This window comes from Triticum aestivum, chromosome 1D (genome assembly GCF_018294505.1).
Source record: "Triticum aestivum cultivar Chinese Spring chromosome 1D, IWGSC CS RefSeq v2.1, whole genome shotgun sequence".
NCBI classification, from domain to species: Eukaryota; Viridiplantae; Streptophyta; class Magnoliopsida; order Poales; family Poaceae; genus Triticum; species Triticum aestivum.
Genome location: NC_057796.1, coordinates 225817887 through 225837689, shown reverse-complemented (window position 1 = coordinate 225837689; position 19803 = coordinate 225817887). Strand labels below are relative to the sequence as shown.

The 19803-nt window shown below is 47.1% G+C and overlaps 3 protein-coding genes across 3 annotated transcripts; 1 reads left to right on the top strand and 2 right to left on the bottom strand.

Annotated features, from left to right (window-relative positions):
* The first annotated feature begins 5382 nt into the window (after positions 1-5382).
* Positions 5383-8340, top strand: LOC123181127 (cytochrome P450 86B1). The gene is made up of 2 exons (XM_044593351.1): positions 5383-6777; positions 7636-8340. Exons 1-2 carry the CDS (start codon positions 5512-5514, stop codon positions 8017-8019), a joined length of 1650 nt encoding a protein of 549 aa, XP_044449286.1. The 5' UTR covers positions 5383-5511; the 3' UTR covers positions 8020-8340.
* Positions 8341-8428: 88 nt separating this feature from the next.
* LOC123181128 (uncharacterized protein YpgQ) lies at positions 8429-11711 on the bottom strand. Its single transcript, XM_044593353.1, has 7 exons — positions 11409-11711; positions 11269-11299; positions 11123-11141; positions 10823-10923; positions 10255-10353; positions 9409-9584; positions 8429-8811 (listed from the first exon to the last, which is right to left on the bottom strand). The coding sequence occupies exons 1-7, from the start codon at positions 11571-11573 to the stop codon at positions 8725-8727; spliced, it is 678 nt and encodes a 225-aa protein (XP_044449288.1). The 5' UTR covers positions 11574-11711; the 3' UTR covers positions 8429-8724.
* A 2467-nt stretch (positions 11712-14178) lies between these two features.
* On the bottom strand, positions 14179-18376 carry LOC123181126 (uncharacterized). Its single transcript, XM_044593350.1, has 7 exons — positions 18232-18376; positions 17692-17739; positions 16821-16995; positions 16353-16519; positions 15616-15931; positions 14725-14891; positions 14179-14616 (listed from the first exon to the last, which is right to left on the bottom strand). Exons 2-7 carry the CDS (start codon positions 17711-17713, stop codon positions 14471-14473), a joined length of 993 nt encoding a protein of 330 aa, XP_044449285.1. The 5' UTR covers positions 17714-17739; positions 18232-18376; the 3' UTR covers positions 14179-14470.
* Between the last annotated feature and the right edge of the window lie 1427 nt (positions 18377-19803).

Genomic DNA, 19803 nt, shown 5'->3' with positions numbered 1-19803 from the left:
GTGGTCACCAAGTGCAAGGAGCACGGCAACGCCTTCACCGCGACCGCCTGAGCTCCTGTTGTCCGTTCCTTGTTGGCTTTTGCTTTAAGACTTGGGTTTCGTTTAAAACTTATTGTACTATGTTGATTTAAAACTTGTGATGCGTGGTTAAGACTTGTGTTTGTGCCTAAGATTATTCTATTGCTACTAGTTCAGTTGTTAGTAGTTCACATGTGACATTGGTAACCTCACCACATCGAGGAAGAGGTTACCACACAACTGTCGTGGATGTAACCAAACAACCGGACTTGTGTTCCCCCTCAAACAAGTCTGCAACCAAATAGCAGGCCTTTCGTTTTAGCACATGCAGGCTAGAGGGGATGCATGCAACCAATCAACATGCAGATGTTGGTTTTTTGAATGCATATGCTCAGCCAGGGCCAATTAAGACAAGTATGTAAAGTGACAAAAAATGATGCAGGTAACCAAACACGGCTTGCGTGTCGGCAGACACCGCCATCAGCTGTCGGGGGTCGTCTTCACACCCGAATCTCTCAAACCCCTCATGCCCGCAAAGAGAAGAGAAAACTGCCACCACGAGCCTGCCGCCGCCAGCCGCGTGGGCTTCGTCGACGGCAGCAGGAAGGAAGGAAGGAGGAGGAGGCGGGAGAAGAGTTAGGGGTCGCCGCGGCCGTGTCGCGCCGTCGCCCAAGGAGGTGACGCGAGGCCCGAGAGCGTTTTCCTCGACCGACTCGAGTGCTGGATCAAAGATGGAGCTAAAAGTTGGCAAACTGCAGGAGTCAAGCAATACCATACTTAATAATACAGCCTAATGCCCGGAGAGTATGCCTCCTTTTTGTCGTTTTCGTTTGGTTTGGCTCCAGCCGGGACCTACGTACTGATGTACAGTATCACTCCATAATAATTTTACTTAAAAGGACAAAAATGTAGCTCTTAAAAGAAAAAGCAAAACGCGGGGCTGACGACAGCGGCGGATCACCTAGAAAGAAGAAGGAATTACGAGTAGATGTCATGGGTAATGGGTCTAAGTTTAACTAAAATACGATGTCGTAGATGGCGGATCATGGCGAGTGCTGGATCAAAAATGGAGCTAAAAGTTGGCAAACTGCAGGAGTCAAGCAGTACCATATTTAATAATACAGCCTAATGCCCGGAGAGTATGCCTCCTTTTTGTCGTTTTCGTTTGGTTTGGCTCCAGCCTGGACCTACGTACTGATGTACAGTATCACTCCATAATAATTTTACTTAAAAGGACAAAACTGTAGCTCTTAAAAGAAAAAGCAAAACGCGGGGCTGACGACAGCGGTGGATCACCTAGAAAGAAGAAGGAATTACGAGTAGATGTCATGGGTAATGGGTCTAAGTTTAACTAAAACACGATGTCGTGTATAAACTGTATCGTAATCACGTATACACGTCACCCGAGTGAAGTATTATAAAACAGCAATGCTACATCTACGTAATCAATCTTACGTAATTAATGTAATAGGCTAGGTGGCATCTTTTTGTTGGGCGAAATTAGAGGAGGGGGCCCACCTAGTTGAAATCAGGGGGTGGAGAGATTAGTTAGGAAGTTTACGTAAGGTGGGAACATAAGTATACGTAGGTGTAGCATTTTTTATGGAAATCGTTTATTTTCAGTCGGATGATAACAGCGATACATAAGTCGCCTCGTCCTAGCGACGCGTGTCCCCGCGTGGACCGGCAACGCGCACGGCTTATCCCCTCCGCGTGTCCCCTGTTTCTCTCGTCTTCCACCACTCACCGCTGAAATATTATCCGCTTGTTCAAATCCCCGTCTCCTTCCGACGCAGCAACAGCAAGACACCATCGGCCACCGGCCCGTCGTCATCGGCGGCAGCCACAGCTGCAAGAGCCAACCAATCGCCACCAGCTGCTGCAATCGCTCCACTTGCTTCTTTTCTTTTCTTTCTAGACGCAAGCACAGCAGCGCTGCGAGCCTGCGACCCACGATTTCGCCGTCGACGAGGGACGCTGCAACGTGAATCTCGCCATGGCGGCGGATCTACAATGCAGCAAGCTGCACACAACTCGTGGAGCCGGAGCCCATTGGCGCTGCGTTGGAGCTCCGCCGGAGTTGCGATGGAGGCCTCGGTGTTGCGTTGGAGCTCCGTCAGGGCTACAATGGAACTTCGCCGGAGCCGTCAGCGCCGCGTTGGAGCTCCACCGGAGTTGCAATGGAGCTTCGCCGGAGCCGTCGGCGCTGTGTTGGAGCTCTGCCGGAGTTGCAATGGAGCTTCGCCGGAGCCGTCGGCGCTGCGTTGGAGCTCCGTCCGGCTGCAATGGTGCTTCGCCGGAGTCTTCGGCGCTGCATTGGAGCTCCGCCGGGGCTGTAATGGAGGTTGGCCGGAGTTGCAACGGAGCTTCGTCGGAGCATCGGTGCTTTGTTGGAGCTGCAATGGAGCTCGCCGGACGCCCTCGGCGCTCCGTTGGAATTCCGCCGGGGCTGCGATGGCGCCGTGTTGACCGTGTCGAAGCTGTCGCGCTCGCTGCTGCTGTGATCCAACGGTCACCAGCACGCTAATCCAAATTCAGCCGGATGATTTCTCTAAGAAATCATCCGGCTGATTCGTAGCAGCCCTCATTTTTTATTATAAAACTACAAGCCCCGTCACTTAAACGGGATGCTCTGTGTGCTGACAGCGACAAACGATCGCGCGTATTCGGGCTGAACTCTGAAACCTAGGATTCATCGGACGGTACAGCCCGCTGTTTAACGATCTAGCTCACCGCTCCACAGCATTTCCCATGGAGCAGAGCTGATAGCAACTGGGCGGGGCGGCTAGCCTGGCCGTGGAGAAGGAAGGATACGTAAGTGGCACGGTGGCCGAAAGACGGAGGGCGGCCGCAGGAAGCGCGCGGTAGCTGCGTTTGGCCACCGTCCGCCAGCACCCGGCCGAGAGGTGGAGAGACTCACCCACCGGCTACATATCCTGCAGTATAGTCCCGATCGACTCGTCCGCTCGCTTTCCAACTCCAATCTATCATTCTCTCTATGGCACAAAAACGACACAAAGAAAATATGCGCTTTACCGTAAGTCTCCTTTTCTTTTCCGAAAAAAAAACCATATCTATCTATTGTCCAAAAGTTCAAACAATCCAAATATAATGAAAATTACACTGAGGCCCCGGAGCCACCGAACTGAAGGACCACTACTGCCATCAAAACAAAAATGCTAACACCTACGTATTGTTACATGCCAGACTTATGTAAATCAACTTTTTTCCTAATCCCCACTAATTCCCCTCCCCCCCCCCCCCCCTGATTTTTAGGGTGGTGCCCGGTGCCATCCAATCAAATAAGACCACATCATCATTTACATAAATTTTGTAGCTACCCTTTCGTAGGTGTAGCAAGGCTCACATCAAAACGAGTTGCCGACGCGTCGCTGTCGCCGCTCCCCTATCATTGTCGATAACAGCTGAGAAGTCTTCGTGCATGTGCCCTTAAGCAATAGCGGCGGCAGGATCATGCCATGACTCAGGGACTCAGGCAACCTTCCTACACTTTAACATTGTAGCTACAGTGCATGCTGCAGTCAAGTCAACGAAGCACACGAGGATCACGGCCTAGGCCAGCACCAGGGTTGCCTGAGGCCTGATGCCTCCACTGCCCTGAAGGATCAGTGCCCTGAAGCTGCAGGCGTCACCATTGAACCCTTAAATCAATCTGAAGTAGCTGGCATCATATCTTTACTGATACCTCCTTGTAATTGGACTAGTCTGCTTAACAGACCCAAACACCCACTTCACACAGCCAACTAGGACATCAACAATGATATTGTCTCAATAATGTTACATAGGATGGGTACTAAGTTGGAAGAGAGAGATTTTTATTTAATGTAAAAGATGATCTCCTGGTTAAAGAAGGTACATAGTTTTTTCTCCATTTTATGGATGCACTCTTGTAGTTACATGTTTTCGAGTTTCATTTTAACAACTCCATAATTTTACGAGGACACAACCACTAATAGCTAGAGTTAACACCAAGGTATAACTAATCGTATGATTTGTTCTCATGGTCACGTGCATGGCTAAGTGAAGGGTTGCCTTATCAACAACTATACATACTTCATAGACCATTGAAAGCGGCTTCCAATTTCTTGTACAGACTTCCAAAATGAATGTTGTGAACTTCCGACCTCAATAAGAACTTGAAGATAGCTTCCAAAAAAATGGAACGTCTACCTATAGAAAATTGTGTGTACTTCCATCCAAGTTCACGTTTCAAAAAGTAGGCATGGGTTTACTACTTTGTTGGCAAGAGAGGTCATGTGCCTCAGAGATGAGAGTTGTAAAAAGTTATAATAAGAGAGCCCTCCAAATTTTGGCATGAGCTTTCCCAAATTTGGGATGATCCTTTCATCCAGATTTCACCCAACTTTCAGATTGCTAAATCACAAATTTCAACTCCTACCTACCCTCAAACATCCAAAAGTGCAGTCAGTTGTGATCTAGAGTTTTAGATCTATTTTGTTGTCCATAGATAGATTTGTTTCTCAAACTTAGAAATGACATTCTAACATGCACATCATACCGTACATGTATCCAACGTTCATAGTTACTTCGAGATTCATGCCATGTTTTTTGGTTTTTGACAAAGTTTTTCTTATTTTAGAGTATTGCATAAAGTTTTGATGTTTTTTTTGTCTCATTGTGTACCGTGGCAAACGAGTGCACCTTATTTACTAGTATGCGGCGGTGCATTGTGATACACTTTGAACAGGAAAACAAAAAGGCAAATAAAGCAATATGCAATACTGTGATACAGGGCAAACTTTGCCAAAACCAGAAAGGTTTGTCTAGGACACATCTAGATGTGACATAACTATGTCACATCTAAGCTGATGTCCATTCTGTTTGTGCTCTATTTTTTTGTTCTAGTTTTTTTTTTGTTTCTTGTTGCTGTAATATATATTTGTGGGAGCTTAGATGTGATATCCTTAAAAACATCTAGATGTGAATTAGACAAACTGAACCAGAAATCGTGGCACAAATCTCGAAGCAACCAAGAGAATCCATGTACGATATATCACGGGCCGGGCATGGTAGAAAAACCAGTCTTCTATAAGATTGTGATAAGTGCTTGCAAGAGATAAAGTAGCCGAAACATGAATGCCAAATGCCAATGCAATTTGTAGGGCAAGAAGCAGATCAGTCTCCATGAAGCCACCTAGGGATTAAACCGTTGAGAGTCGCTCAGGGTTCCGGTCAAAAGAGTCGCTCAAGGAAGGCCACAAAAGTGTTGATTAGTTCGTTGTCGCAGGTCTTTTAGCTCACCAAATCAAACGGCCATACGTTGCCATCAAGCAACCACACCACACCACGAGGCCCCCTATATCAACGCCCCAAGAAACCCTCCAAAATCACACATTCCTCGTTCCTCAAGGCACGCGCGCGCGCGCGCACACACACACATACACGCACGCCAGGACACCACCACACCACCGGCCACCACCTTTATTTGCATATCCAAATCGTACGCACGCCATGGGCGCCATGGACGCGCTCATTTCCAGCGGCGCGCACAACGCCACCACAGCCACGTTCATCGGCGCCGGCGGCCTCGCCAGCCTGCTCCCACAGGTGCAGACGGTGGAGGTGCTCGTCGCCGTTTCCATCTTCGTGGCCATCCACTCGCTGCGGCAGCGGCGCTCGCTGGGCCTCCCGTCGTGGCCGGTGGTCGGCATGCTCCCGTCCCTCCTCCTCGGCGTCCGGGGCGACATGTACGAGTGGATCACGGGCGTCCTCAAGGCGCGCGGCGGCACGTTCACGTTCTGCGGGCCGTGGTTCACCAACCTGCACTGCGTGGTCACCGCCGACCCGCGGAACCTGGAGCACCTGCTCAAGACCAAGTTCGGCAACTTCCCCAAGGGCCCCTACTTCCGCGACACCGTGCGCGACCTCCTCGGCGACGGCATCTTCGGGGCCGACGACGAGGTGTGGCGGCAGCAGCGCAAGGCGGCCAGCCTCGAGTTCCACTCCGCCGAGTTCCGCGCGCTCACGGCGAGCTCGCTGGTGGAGCTCGTGCACCGGCGGCTGCTGCCCGTGCTGGCCGAGACCGAGGCGGCCGGCGCGGCCGTGGACCTGCAGGACGTGCTCCTCCGCCTCACGTTCGACAACGTGTGCATGATCGCCTTCGGCGCCGACCCCGGGTGCCTCCAGAAGGGCCTCCCGGAGATCCCGTTCGCCCGCGCGTTCGAGGACGCCACCGAGGCCACCATCGTGCGCTTCGTCACGCCCACCGCGGTGTGGCGCGGGATGCGCGCCCTCGGCGTGGGCCACGAGCGCGTGCTCCGGCGGTCGCTGGCCGGCGTCGACGAGTTCGCGTACGACGTGATCAGGAAGCGCAGGGAGGAGCTCGCCGCAGCCGCCGCAACCGGCCACGAGGAGGCCGCCGGCGGGCTCCGTCGGGCCGACCTGCTGACCATCTTCACCAAGATGCGCGGCGCCGACGGCGCCCCCGCCTACTCGGACAAGTTCCTCCGCGACATCTGCGTCAACTTCATCCTGGCCGGGCGCGACACGTCGTCCGTGGCGCTGGCGTGGTTCTTCTGGCTGCTCAGCAAGAACCGCGGCGTGGAGGCCAAGATCCTGCAGGAGGTCGAGGGCATCGTGGCGGCGCGGGGTCGCTGTGGGGAGGTGGAGGAGGAGCTGGTGTTCCAGCCGGAGGAGGTGAAGCGGATGGAGTACCTCCACGCCGCGCTCTCCGAGGCGCTCCGGCTCTACCCGTCCGTCCCCGTCGACCACAAGGAGGTACGTGCTACGTACTTCGTATCTTGCTCGTATAATACGTACATGCATGCACACACACACGATGCTATACATGCATGGCACGATTGTCTCATGTTGCGACCTTGCATTCGGCGTTGGTGTTTGGTGGAACTAACTTGACCTCATGACACCAAGTTCCCAAGTGTGTGAGCGCGCGGCTGGCCCTTCCCCATCATCTGCATGAGGAAATTAAAGCAAGCCACTGTAGCTTCTCCTGTACAAAACAACCATGTTTTACAATTTTGTACTACTAGCTAAATGGTGCACGATGCGTACAATTTTGTACCTCGGGTCAAATAGAAACGATGACAAGTCACTGGGTTATTGTGGATACTGCCACTGAGGTTGACGCTTACCCAAGTCGATGGACGCATGCGAATTCCAATTACTTCGTTGCACCTCACTAACTGGAGTTTTGAACTTGCATCATCATGAAGCTAACGTGTAAAAAGAATTTACGCGAGATTTATACTACTAGGTAGTAGGTTGCCGGTTGGTCGTCTACTGATGTTTCTGGGTATCTTTTGTTGTAAGGCTTCAAAAGGTTGACAGAGACACGTGTCTGGCAGATTCAATTGCATTTGCACCTGTGCTAAGGTTTAGCATACTTAATTCTAGGTCTGCAAATTAAGTTGATTGCCAACAAGGGTGCTCTTTATCTTGCTTGTACAAAACTCAAAAGTAGATCACAGCATCTTTAGTCAGATCACCTAACCTTATCTACCTGGATTGAGTAGGTCAGAGCACATCATAACAAAACTGAAGCAGTGACAGTCAACAAGTTAGCATGTCACCATGATAACCCGTACATAATTTTCTCATGATCCGTCCATCCATCAGGTTGTGGAGGACGAGGTGTTCCCCGACGGCACGGTGCTGAAGAAGGGCACCAAGGTGATCTACGCCATGTACTCCATGGGGAGGATGGAGAGCATCTGGGGGGAGGACTGCAGGGAGTACAGGCCGGAGCGGTGGCTCAAGGACGACCGCTTCATGGGCGAGTCCGCCTACAAGTTCACCGCCTTCAACGGCGGCCCGCGCCTCTGCCTCGGCAAGGACTTCGCCTACTACCAGATGAAGTTCGCCGCCGCCTCCATCCTCCGCCGCTACCGCGTCGACGTCGTCCAGGGACACCCGGTGGCGCCCAAGCTGGCGCTCACGCTCTTCATGAAGCATGGCCTCAAGGTGACGCTGGCCAAGAGGGACGACAAGGCCAAGCTCTGAACCACATTAGCCTCGTCTGGTGTTCCCCAAGTGGTGGTGTGCTCTCTCCAGTGATACTTTGCAAGAGAAAAGCTGATGGTGTGTGAAGAAAAAGAAAAAAAGCTTTCCTCCCTTCTTTCTTTTTTCGCTTTCTGCTTATTACACTTTGATGATATTGTTACTATGTCCTTGATTTGTTTCGTTTTGCATTGTTAGCATCTATATAGTTTAGCCAACAAATGTAGAACCTCTGTATATGTGTACTTTGTAATGGTGAAGCACAGCATGACTATAGCTTCAGGTGTTGTTACTGGCGAAAATATTCATGGTATTATTTGAATACTCCCCCTGTCCCAAAATAAGTGACTAAACTTTGTACTAACTATAGTACAAAACACCTGCAAGATATGATGAGATCTTTTTAAATAAATGTGCTCTCAATCAGATAGAACTGCTTATATTACCAAAGAGCAATCTTTCAGAGTTTTAATCAGAAAAAGAAAAACATAGGCAACATCCAGGGACTCTGTGAAATATCTGGTAAATAGTCTTGTCATTTATTCATTATATTCAGAGCTCTAGCGTTTTGGGGAAAGTTTCATGGGAACCTAAACAGTGATGTAAAACCAGATGGTAATCCATGGATTTTTATCGATGTGAGTTGGTGAAAGTTGGTTGGCCAACTTCAAGCCTTGCCCTCCCAGCCCACGGTCTGGTTGGTCAACTTCAAGCCCTGCCACTCCACTCTTCATAGAATTCAGCCACAAAATTCTCCATGAACTTGTGCCTTTTCTCTGCTCTCTTTTTCCCAGCCTGTGTGCAGAGTGAACTATGTGTCATGTATGGAATACATAATGGAAGGCTACAGCATATACGTCATGTTTGTACTGAGAACCATACATAGTATTTATAACAAGCGATTATAGTTGGTACTACCTCCATGTCGAAATTTATGTTCATTACGACATCGAAAGTTCGAAATGATACCCGCCATGACACTATGGCCATCAACTTCTTTGAAAATAAATTGTTCTAAATTAAAAAATATATGCAAGAAATTTCATGATGAATCAGGCAGTATCAGTTGATGTTGTCAATGTTGGTTATTCCTTGTGCATTAAATGACTGGCCTTGGTTATTCGTTGTGCGTTAAAAATAAATTTAACTGACAGAGATTATAAACGGAATGTATTTTTACATAGACAATATTAATGTATATAATGGGATTATTAGTAAGCTGGATCTCACCTGCATGCTATGTGTAACCGAAGCCAAGTAGACCTTAACATAACTCTACTAATCTTACTAAGCTCAATAGGTCTAAAGCGGCAATTCTTTCTTTCTGGGTTTAGACAAGACAAAGTACAGAAGAAAATAAAAAGGACCAGTATTTCATAGCTCAGCCCTGACCTCGGTCTTCATCATGTCCTTCAACTTAAAAAGTTTCTCATGGAAATGATTAATTGATGTTTGCTTCTCCTCCTTGGACATATACTTCTCCTTTGACAAATTATCCCGTGGAAGTACGTTAGGATCATGCAATGCACTGTTCTTGCTCCCTCCATATGTAAAACATCTTGCAACACCTACAATGTTAATTGGGAAGATTAGGGGACACACCACATATTCAGATAAAATATGACCATCCTTTTGCGGTCAAACAATAAACAAAATATGACCAGATGTGTAGCAAAAAAGCAAAGTGCATTCTCAATTTTCTTTGGCCAAACTTTGTAGCTAAAAAATTGAGAATGTGTAAGTATTTCTCAGTTCTAGTGAACTCAGTAGGATCCAGAACATTTCTTGTAACATTGGTCAGATTGGGTACAACCATGGAAATAAACGACACAGGATGTGTCCTATTTTGATATTTCCATGTACTAGCTCATCTTCAGATTCTAGCGGCATACCACATTCACATGACTTACATCTGCATTCTATCAGTGATGCTTTTGTTTTATCAATAATGTGCCAGGGAGCTAGACACCTAGACATACTATTTGTGTGCATTGCTTGCAGATATACAAACAGTGGTATATTTTGTAATTAATTCTACTCTATGTGCCAAAACCAAATGCTGAGACAATCATTGAATGAACTTAAAACAGCAGAGCCAAAATAAAGACAAACGGAAGACTGGATGTGCAGAAAGAATGTGTATAACCAGAGCTCCGCATAGTTGTACGGTTTTAGAATTATCAAAGAAATTCCATTATGCAGAATGGATACATACATTTATGGTTGAGCAGTACTTACCAATCGCACCAATTGCATCCAGACGATCTGCATCTTGCACGATTGCAAACTCAAGAGTGGGCTCCGCATTAAGCTTATTTGAAACCTCGTTTTTGAATCCTGCAGTTAACATTGCGGGTGTAACTTTGTAAGAATTAGACAAATTGTGCAATGGTGTTACAAGAAATCTCAACACACTAAGCACTACTAATGGGTATTCGGTTCAAATAACAGATAACAACCCGTAATCTTTGAAATAGCACAATGAATTGTTTTTATTGCATAAAAATATGAGAATTGATGCATGAAGAGATAATATGGACTGCTAAAAAATAACATCATATACCAGGTCAAAAAATAATAATAACATCATATACAGAGAAAACATTAACATGCAGAATAAGCCAATGTAGGCGTTTAAATTTTTATTTGAACTACTCTAAAAAGAACTAAAATTTGACCAAAGTGCTCCAAGTGAGCTGTAACATCGACCGAAAGGAAAAAACATGACCGAAGACAGGAAGTTGCTTCTTTTTCAATTATAACATAACAAATTTCATCCAAAGATGCACAAAGACGGACAACTCACCCATCCCTGTAATAATGGCCACTATTTCCTCCCTCTGCCCCTCCTCCAACCCCACCTCTTCAAGAAACCTTTTGACGATGCTCATATCCTCCACATTATCCCTATCCAAACATCCCATCAGATTCACTTACCAAGCACAGAACACTCCTCAACGACCGGACAAGACAATACAACCGTCAAACAAAAAACACTACAAGACTTCTGTGAGATCAACAGCTTAGCTAACTCTTAGTTCAACTTTCATCTCACTCTTCAAGGTCGAAAGAAGACATTTAGCAAAGCAACGAGAAGTTTTCTCACTTGGTGTACTTGTAATCACCTGCACGAACAGAGGTAGCAAGAAATGGGAGTTCCCCATCAGTTTTTTGTTCAAATCGAGAGCTAATCGGCTCAAGTAAATCCGTAGACACAATCAATAACGAAGCAGCAGAGCAATTGCGACTTACCGATGTCGTGCAGGAGAGCAGCCAGTTCCACCTGGAGCAACCACCCCTCACGGATTAAACCAACAATATCGATAAACAAAGTTCCACACATCAAGTGGAAGAACTGGCGGAGGACAGAAGATGAGGCGAGGGGTTGTTACGATGAGGAGGCGGTCGGGGGAGGAGACGCCCTGCTCGGCGGCGAGGGAGAGCGCGAGGTCCCGGACGCGGAGCGCGTGGGCGGCGTCGTGGGAGGCGTCGCGCCCGCTCATCTCCCTCTCAACCAGCTGCTCAGCACAGCGCACCGCCGCCGCCGCCGCCGCCATTTTCTCGGTGTGCAGAGCAGGAGGCGGCTGAGAGTCCGTTGGGGTCAGAGGCTGCTACTGAGACACGGACAGAGGAAGGTGGGTCTTGCCGTCGGAGCGGGATCGTCTGACGTACTGCCCCCTGAAGTGGGGCCACTGACATGTGGGCCCCGGTCCACATGCCAGTGCGAGTATTGAAGAAGTCTGCTATCCTCCGGTCAGTCTGATTACTCTGATAGTAAGACTGAATTTCACCTTGCTGCGCTAATTTGGCGATTCGGACGCTGTCCCGTACGCTTGAACCTCTATATATGTATACGTCCGGTATGATTACTGAAGATGAAGATAAAAATAAATAAAAACGTGATCCGGATGTGCTAAATCCAAAGTGACCGACTGCTCGAACACATTGGTAACGTATGGGCTGGATACGAGGGTTCACAAAAAATACGGCCACATTAGAATAATTTTCTCTTAAAACATACTTGATACTTTCACACAACTTTATAAATAAAAGCAAACGCATAGTCAATACAAACAAGTCCAAATGCAGCAAAGAAAATAGTAATATTTGATGGAGCATCAACACAAACACATCCAAAGAAAATAAAACAAAGAATAAAAAAGGCCACCAAGTGACTGGCATCTCAGGAACCCTGAGGCGAGGCGAGGCACTGCACGGTCATAGTCATCGCCTCCATTATGCTGCCAAGCGGATCACGACCCTTTTGTCTAGATAGCGGGTGTCAATGTTACAAAAAGACCAATAATTTTAATACTGAGTCATGGGCCCGCTGGAAAGAAAAACCGTAATAACCAACTTGTTACGCATTGTCCATAGAATCCATGCCAACGCCACAAACACAAATTAGAACAGGCATCTTCTCCTTTCAGTTTGGTTGGCCCGGGTTTGGAGCAGTCGGAAAACAAGTCCAGACCTCCTGGTAGGCCCCCAGAGCCTCATGGACATAGCACCATAGGAACAGCGCCACTAGGTATGAGAAGATGTGGTGTCCCGTTTCTCAAACAATACAAAGGGAGCAACGACCATACCTAGGTCCATTCCGCTTTATCACCTCCGTCCTTGATGGGAGGCGATCCCATAGGATTCTCCGCGGAATCTCACCGAATTTCAGCGAGGGTGCACATGCATGGTCACGACGGTCCCTTGGGAGGTTGTATGCATCGCCGGAGAGGTAGATGGGTCGCCGGGGAGGTGTTGCGTGTTGTTGGGCGTCAGGGGAGAATGAGAGGATTTAGAGAAAAAAATGTGTGGGCTGCTCAAATTTGAGAAAAAACAATTATTTTTTAGGCTCAACTCCTAAAGAAAATTAGAAGTTACTTATATGTTTGAGGGTTCGGTTAGTTGAGGTTTAACTCAAAAGGTTTGCTAGATTTTTTTTATTTTTTTAGAAAAGAAGGATATACCTCGGTCTCTGCATCTGGGCGATGCATGCAGCCATTTATTAAGTATTCGCAAAGACCTTACAAAGTAATACATCAGTAAGCCTAAAGCCACCATCTTAGCAACACCTGTCGCTACTCCTATCCCCATGATGAAGGGGTGCCGAATGTCCGAGACGAATACCAAACACACATCGCACCAAAGCCTAACATCTAAAGCCGGATGCCCCAGCCAAGCCACAACGTCGGGACTGAGTCACACACCGATCCGACGCACTCTCAGAAGCCACCGCCGCCGTTTTCCACCGATCCATCTCTAGAGCAGGTACTGACGCGTTGACCTTTGTCAGGCCTGCTGTCGACACCACCACGGCGCCAGAAAACGCCACCGTCCTGTACGTATCCATCCACACGCGCCCCTCGCCGAAACATCACAGCGCCATGCCGTCGAGACCCATCGTCGTCCTTGCGGTAGATGTAACACCGCTCCTCCTCTTGCCCCCTCTAGGCAACACTTGCTCCAAAACGATGCCCCCAGGAGAGAGAACGGCACTGAAGGCGCCGTCATCGTCCGATCCGATAGACCCAGATCTAAGGTTTCCCCTAGAACATCCCGATCGAGTTGACGTGGCCTGCAACAACGATGCCTCGAGAAGGAAAGAATGTCAGAGACGTTGCCATCGTCCACCAAGACCGCAGTCAGGCGTGGTTTTCACCAAAAGCCGTGTCGTCTCGATCTCGTGGCTGGCTGAAACCGCGCGGAGCTTCGCCATGAAGACGTATGCCGCCAACCATCCCCTCACTAGAGCTCTCATCGCGCCGCCGACCATCCAAGTGAAGAATCAACGATGGATCTGGGTGGGATCAAGATCCGTGGTCGCCGCCATGCCGACCATCGCCAGCAGCCATGGAGTCGTCGGTTGCCGCCGCACGGTCAGGGAGCCGCCCTGGCCATGGTGCGAAGCCCCCAGCCCGAGGTGCCCCAGCCGCCTCGAGTGGTTGCCGCCGCCTCCTCCTGCCTCAGCGCCTTGGCACCGGGCGCCACCGCTACCGCGGTGGCAGGATCTTTCGCTTTGGGGTAGCGGGCTGGCGGCGCTAGGATCTATCCCCCCTGGGGTCGGGCTCAAAAAAGGTTTGTTAGGTATGCCCTAAGAGTTAACTAAAACATCACGTAAAGAAAACTAAAACATGGTCCATGGGATGTAAACGAATTGATAGTAGATGACAAAGCAAAGAACCCTGATTCATCAACTGGGAACATGATACATATAGTGAGTGATAACATGGTTCGGCTGAATACACCATCCGTTTAGCGAGACAAGCTGACTTAACATTGTTGCATCATCCATATACCTAGAAATATATGCGTGAATCATCTCACTTCTCAAATCCGGCTCATTACTACTAATCATCCCACAAGTTTTTAGTAGTGCTACCACATCATTATCTCATATATAAGTCTACTTAGTAGGATGAAAGGGCGTTATCTCTCCATCAGGCCATGAGGTAAAGATCTAGCCATCATTGGATGAACCAACGATAGTGAGATCTGCCTTCACAACGCAGCTCGATCCTACAACATAGCCTCCCGACGGGTCCTTGAGTTTCTTGAGTCCAAGGAAGTTAGGCCATCCCCATCCTTGTCCACATACCCAGAGACCTGCGATCACCACAAAAGTAAGATCAACTGCAATCATCATCAGGTTACAGACACTAGCTGCTTGAATCACACATCAGTAGCACTGATACTTGCTAAGGAAAGTTGAACCTGAAGTTCTAGTGAAGTGTTTCCCATTCTTTTGGTCCAGGATGGACAGAGTCATTACAGCCACCTTCTTGGACTCGAGTTGGAGCTCATCCGAGACATCCGGGTATAAGTACAAGCTGAGGCAATCCGTGCTGTACTTGTCACCACGCGGATACATGCCGATGTACCTGTTGACAAAAATGGGAAGTGAACACTTCAAGTATAATTGGGTACCCCGGAAAATGTATTTGAAGTTAGTATTGAAATCGGAAAGTTGTGGCTGAGCTTGGGTGTAGCCAACCATCAACTTTGGACACAACTTCGTGGCATTGCAATTGTACAAAAAAACTAAGCAAACCCTGACTACAGTACAAGATAATACAATGTTACCCAGAAACAATCAGAGAAAATAATTGATGGTATGTGACACATACAAGAACCGGTGGTACCAAATATATAAATGTGAATGAAATTTCTGAAAAAAAAACTCATAAACAGCATAAGGCTTGACCATGAAATTTTATAGGCTAACATAGATTTTATATAGTACTATAACGTTTCAAATTTGTTCCTGAATTTAGGTACACATGATTACAAAACCCCTTCTCTATTGAAATTGGAATGTGTTGCGGCATATCTGTAAATATACTAGAAGTACAATTCTTTGGTTGTATGCTTAGAGAACAAGCTAAAATATCCAGTTGGATATCTGCAGGACCTTGCCTTGCACAAAAATCTGGCCATCATTAATGTCCGTTGGCATAAAATATTCTCTGTCCACTATTAAGTTAGTACGCTGACTAGGTATGGTAAGCTAAAGGATACAAATAAGCTAAAATGTTGGATAACACATGCATACTATTTGTATAAATCATTTGTTATGTAACCATTTAACTGGTAACAGATGTATACCATTTCTGTCCACCAACTTCAAATGTAGGAGACTGGATGAAGTGCTTCAAGTCCAATTCAAGGAAATTGTTCATGGTCCAAGTGTATGTCCCTTTGATGAATCCCTTACTCTGGACAAAGAGGTTCTGAACTATGGTAGCCTTCTTCTGAACCACAACAGCCTTCTTTTCAGGAGAAGAGACATCAATCTTCAATATCTCCACAGCAAAGACACAGCTATCATCAACTAGAAAAGCAGATGATTTCAGTAGCTCCTGAAGAGGAATCAAGCAACGCTCCTTCGAGTAGGTATTCTTGAAGTCAAAGTTGTAGGTAGCTGCTTTTAGGTAAACGCTGAAAGATTAGAGAATGAAGAACTTGTAGGTAAGGTGCAAATATACCAAATAATATATGACCAAATCCCATTAAAAAAAAGTGTATAAATATATATATAACCAAACTTCACCCCAGTTCAGAAAGCAAGAAGATATCAAGATAGTAAATTATATCCAAATAATGATTATCAAATTTAAAGAGAACATGTGTACGTAGTCCAAATCAGACAAACTTGACAGCAAAGAAAATACAAAGCAACTTCTTCATGGGAAAAGTGATATTTGATTGTATTACCAAATTGCAGATATTGACTTGTAATGATGGAATCATGGCATTTATATCTCAAACTTATGATGCACAAAGTATGGATTCCTAGCTGCTATAGGATGGATGTGCTTGAAAGAACACATCCATGAGACTACCTTTGCATCCACAGTACATTCCTTTTGTATGGTTGTATATTGACAACTCAAACACTGCGTGCACCGTGTGACCTGGCACCAAGCTCAATTGGGATGGCACAAGACGAAGAGCAACATATGGAGTTCCAGCACCAGCTTCTTTATGCATTGGAATCACTTGCAGGAACCTGGTAAATGAAATCATGGGAGGAAACCAAACTCAGTCTAGATTTCATAACTGAAGTAGGAGTGAAGTCTAATTTCTTGACTTCATGCACCGTATCAAGCTTTAGCGTCTGACTGATTGTTTATGAGATTGTGATTGCCAATTTGATTACATCAATCAAAACATCATTGGTGAGTAGACGGCATCCTAAATTCATGTGTATATGGATAACATATAGTTACTTTTTCTACAAAACAATCCAGATGGTATTTACATCTAATACATGAATTTTGCAGAGTTCCTTTTGCAATTATGGTGCATACCAGTTATACCCAGAGCAGTGAAAAGCACCAGATGTTGTGCTCTTAGCTCCAGTCTTAAGCAGTGATGAGAAGTCCTGAATCCTCCATTCAAAACCTGGAACATGGGTCTTTCCGAAGTCCTGAATCCCCCATTCTGAATCCGGAACAACTTGGGGTTTCCCTAGGAGTGCATGAGCTGATATTTGCACAAGTGCAGTAACTCAAAGTTACACAACAAAGAAAGAGAGAACATGCAATATTCATGTGTATGTTGCAGTTCCAAATAAACAGGATAAAATATCGACCACCGCAAAAATGGCCAACAACATATAAGTTACTCCCTCTGTCCCATAATATAAGCTTGCAAAAACATCTTATATTGTGGGACGGAGGGAGTATTTATGTTCCGATTATATGAATCAAACTCTTGAATGCAATTATTTGTGATAAGTGAGCCCTGGTCAATCAGAATAGTTATTCATGTCACCAATCAAGGGGAGAACAAGGCAGAAGATACTTCTTATTGCTTCTAATCACTAAGATATCAAGATCAACTACCTCAAATTAGATTAGAAAGATAGAAAGGCCATGAGGATGGGAAAATAAAAATCAAATGTTTTTAATTAGTTCTCCTTTTTTGGAATTTTCTTATTATCCTTTCATTTTTTACAGAATATTTTTTATAGAATACTTTTAAAGAATATACTAAATTCTTAGCCATCTTGGTAATATATCAACATGATGGTGAAGGCAAGTGCTTCCTCAATTCAGAGCTAGGATCTCATGTTCTTATACCTTGACTTTTGCCAAGGAATTAGTGCTGCAAATTGCATCCAAAATTTGGTTTATAAAAGACACAATCCAAACATCACGATTGACCAGGCATACATACATGAACTCCTGCAGTTGCCCATGGATCTGCTCCTTCCTCTTCTCTCCTCTGCAAGTGAGATTAAATCATACCATATCTCAGGGAAAGGTAGCAGATCAGCATATAAAATACTAGTACTAAGAACCACGGTAGACAAAGAAGGTAATTAACAGAATCTTGAGAGGTAGAGCCAATCTAGGTCCAAAATAATTACTGCCACGCCGTAGAAAAATCATTACCCGCGAAATAAATAAATAAAGGGGAGAACAGGAAGTGAAAATCACACTCCACGAGCAGGTCGATTAAAAAGCTACGGCTACGCGCTTTGCCCCTCGGTCGATCACGAAAGGAAGCCAAGAACTTGCAGCGCAAAACCCTGAAACCCCTGTTTCGTGAAAAGGGAAGAACTGGAAGTCTGAAAAACCCTCGACTACAGAAGAAAAAAGTGAAGAACAGTAGGATGGCAAGCGCGCGATCCGCGGCAACGAGACGGGATTTGCGACTCCCATGAGGAAGCGAAGGAAGAGAGAGACCTGGATTTTGGGGGCAGACCGAGAGTACCTCACAATGGCGTTCGTCGGCGTTCGTCGGGGTCCCGGAGGGGGTTTGCCTCTCCACGCTCCAGTCACCAGTCACGCCCCTCACTTTCCTCTCCTCTCTCTCCGCCCGTCGGTCGCTCCGTTTTCCTCCCCATCTCTTTTTTTTTCCTCTTACCCCTCTGCTTTTTTTTTAACAGCACTCGGCGTATTCCCGTTGGTGGGCGAGATCACTGAAGACAATTTGCCAATTCATCATCCACCCAGGTACTGCGACTCATACAAGGCACATCTTTCCCTGATTTTTTTCCACAAGGCATATCTATAACTTATCAACTTTTATACATGTTTTACTTATCTTACGCGCTGTTTTTTTTGGATTGTTTGTTTCTACCTATTAGGCTCTGCGTGCTCGGAATTTAATTGGCTTTTCAGTTCAGTAGCGAATGGGAGATATAGAGCGTCTACAGCCGGATAAGCAAATTCGATTTCTCAAACATTCGCCGACGCTTATGGGGCACCCCGTGGACAGTGATTGGTAAGTCGTCAAATATATTTTTTCACAATCGAATACCCCAATTTAGAAATCTCAAATCCATGATCCGCAAAAAAAAATCTCAAATCCATACTATTATATGCAATGTAAAACATAATCTAAGTGGAGCTCGCCTGACTCCGTTGTGCCCATATCCAGCGGCCGGCTGCGCCCTTCGGAGTGTTGGTCTGGTCATCAGCGAGGTACAGTATGACGTGTGACACGAACCAGCTCACAGGACTCAAGGCGCCGCCCTCTCCCATTCCCTACTCTTCCTCGTCAGAGTCCGGTACCTTGACAATGCCGGTGGACGTGAGATCTATGATGAATCCGTCATGAGAGGAGCCGGCGACATCCACCACAACGCGGTTGTGGTGCCCGGACTGGTGCACCATACGGGGCGCGGGAGAATGCGACTCCGCCTCGTCAACGTCCACCACAGCGAGGGTTGCCGCAGTCTCCGCTTCGCTGCCTTGCACGGCGGGCACGCCGCACCATATTTGCGTCGGACAACGCCCCTGCGTTCACCTCTGCCTCGACGCGCCAAGGGGTTGCGCGTCTGCCACCGCTTTGGGAAGCCGGTGAGGCAGCGACGACACACCTCGCAGCGGATCCATGCGCCATTTGGATGGACTCAATGGATTCCCAACGAAAGGAGTCTGAGCGTTGCCGTCGGGTGGCCTCCTCCCCAAATCGGCCGAGCGCAAGCCGGACGGTCATCTCCTCCTTAGGGCCGCATGGGTTGAGATCGGCGTCGACGGATCTAGAGGTGTAGGACTCAGATCCACTGCCCTCCATGTCGAAGAAGACCGAAGATCGTCCGGCGAGAGTTTGGGTGGCTGAGTGGAGTGGAGGGGAGTGTCAAGGAGTGACTAAGGGCAACTCCAACGCATGACCCAAATGGTCCGGCGCGTCCGTTTGGGTGTAAATGGACAGAACAGGCGGCCTAACGCGCGGGAGTAAATGGACCATTGTTCTTTTCGGTCCGCTTTCGACCCATTCACGACCCAACTTTTGGCCGTGTTTGCGGTCGAACGGACACGCGCGGCGCCTACTCGTGTC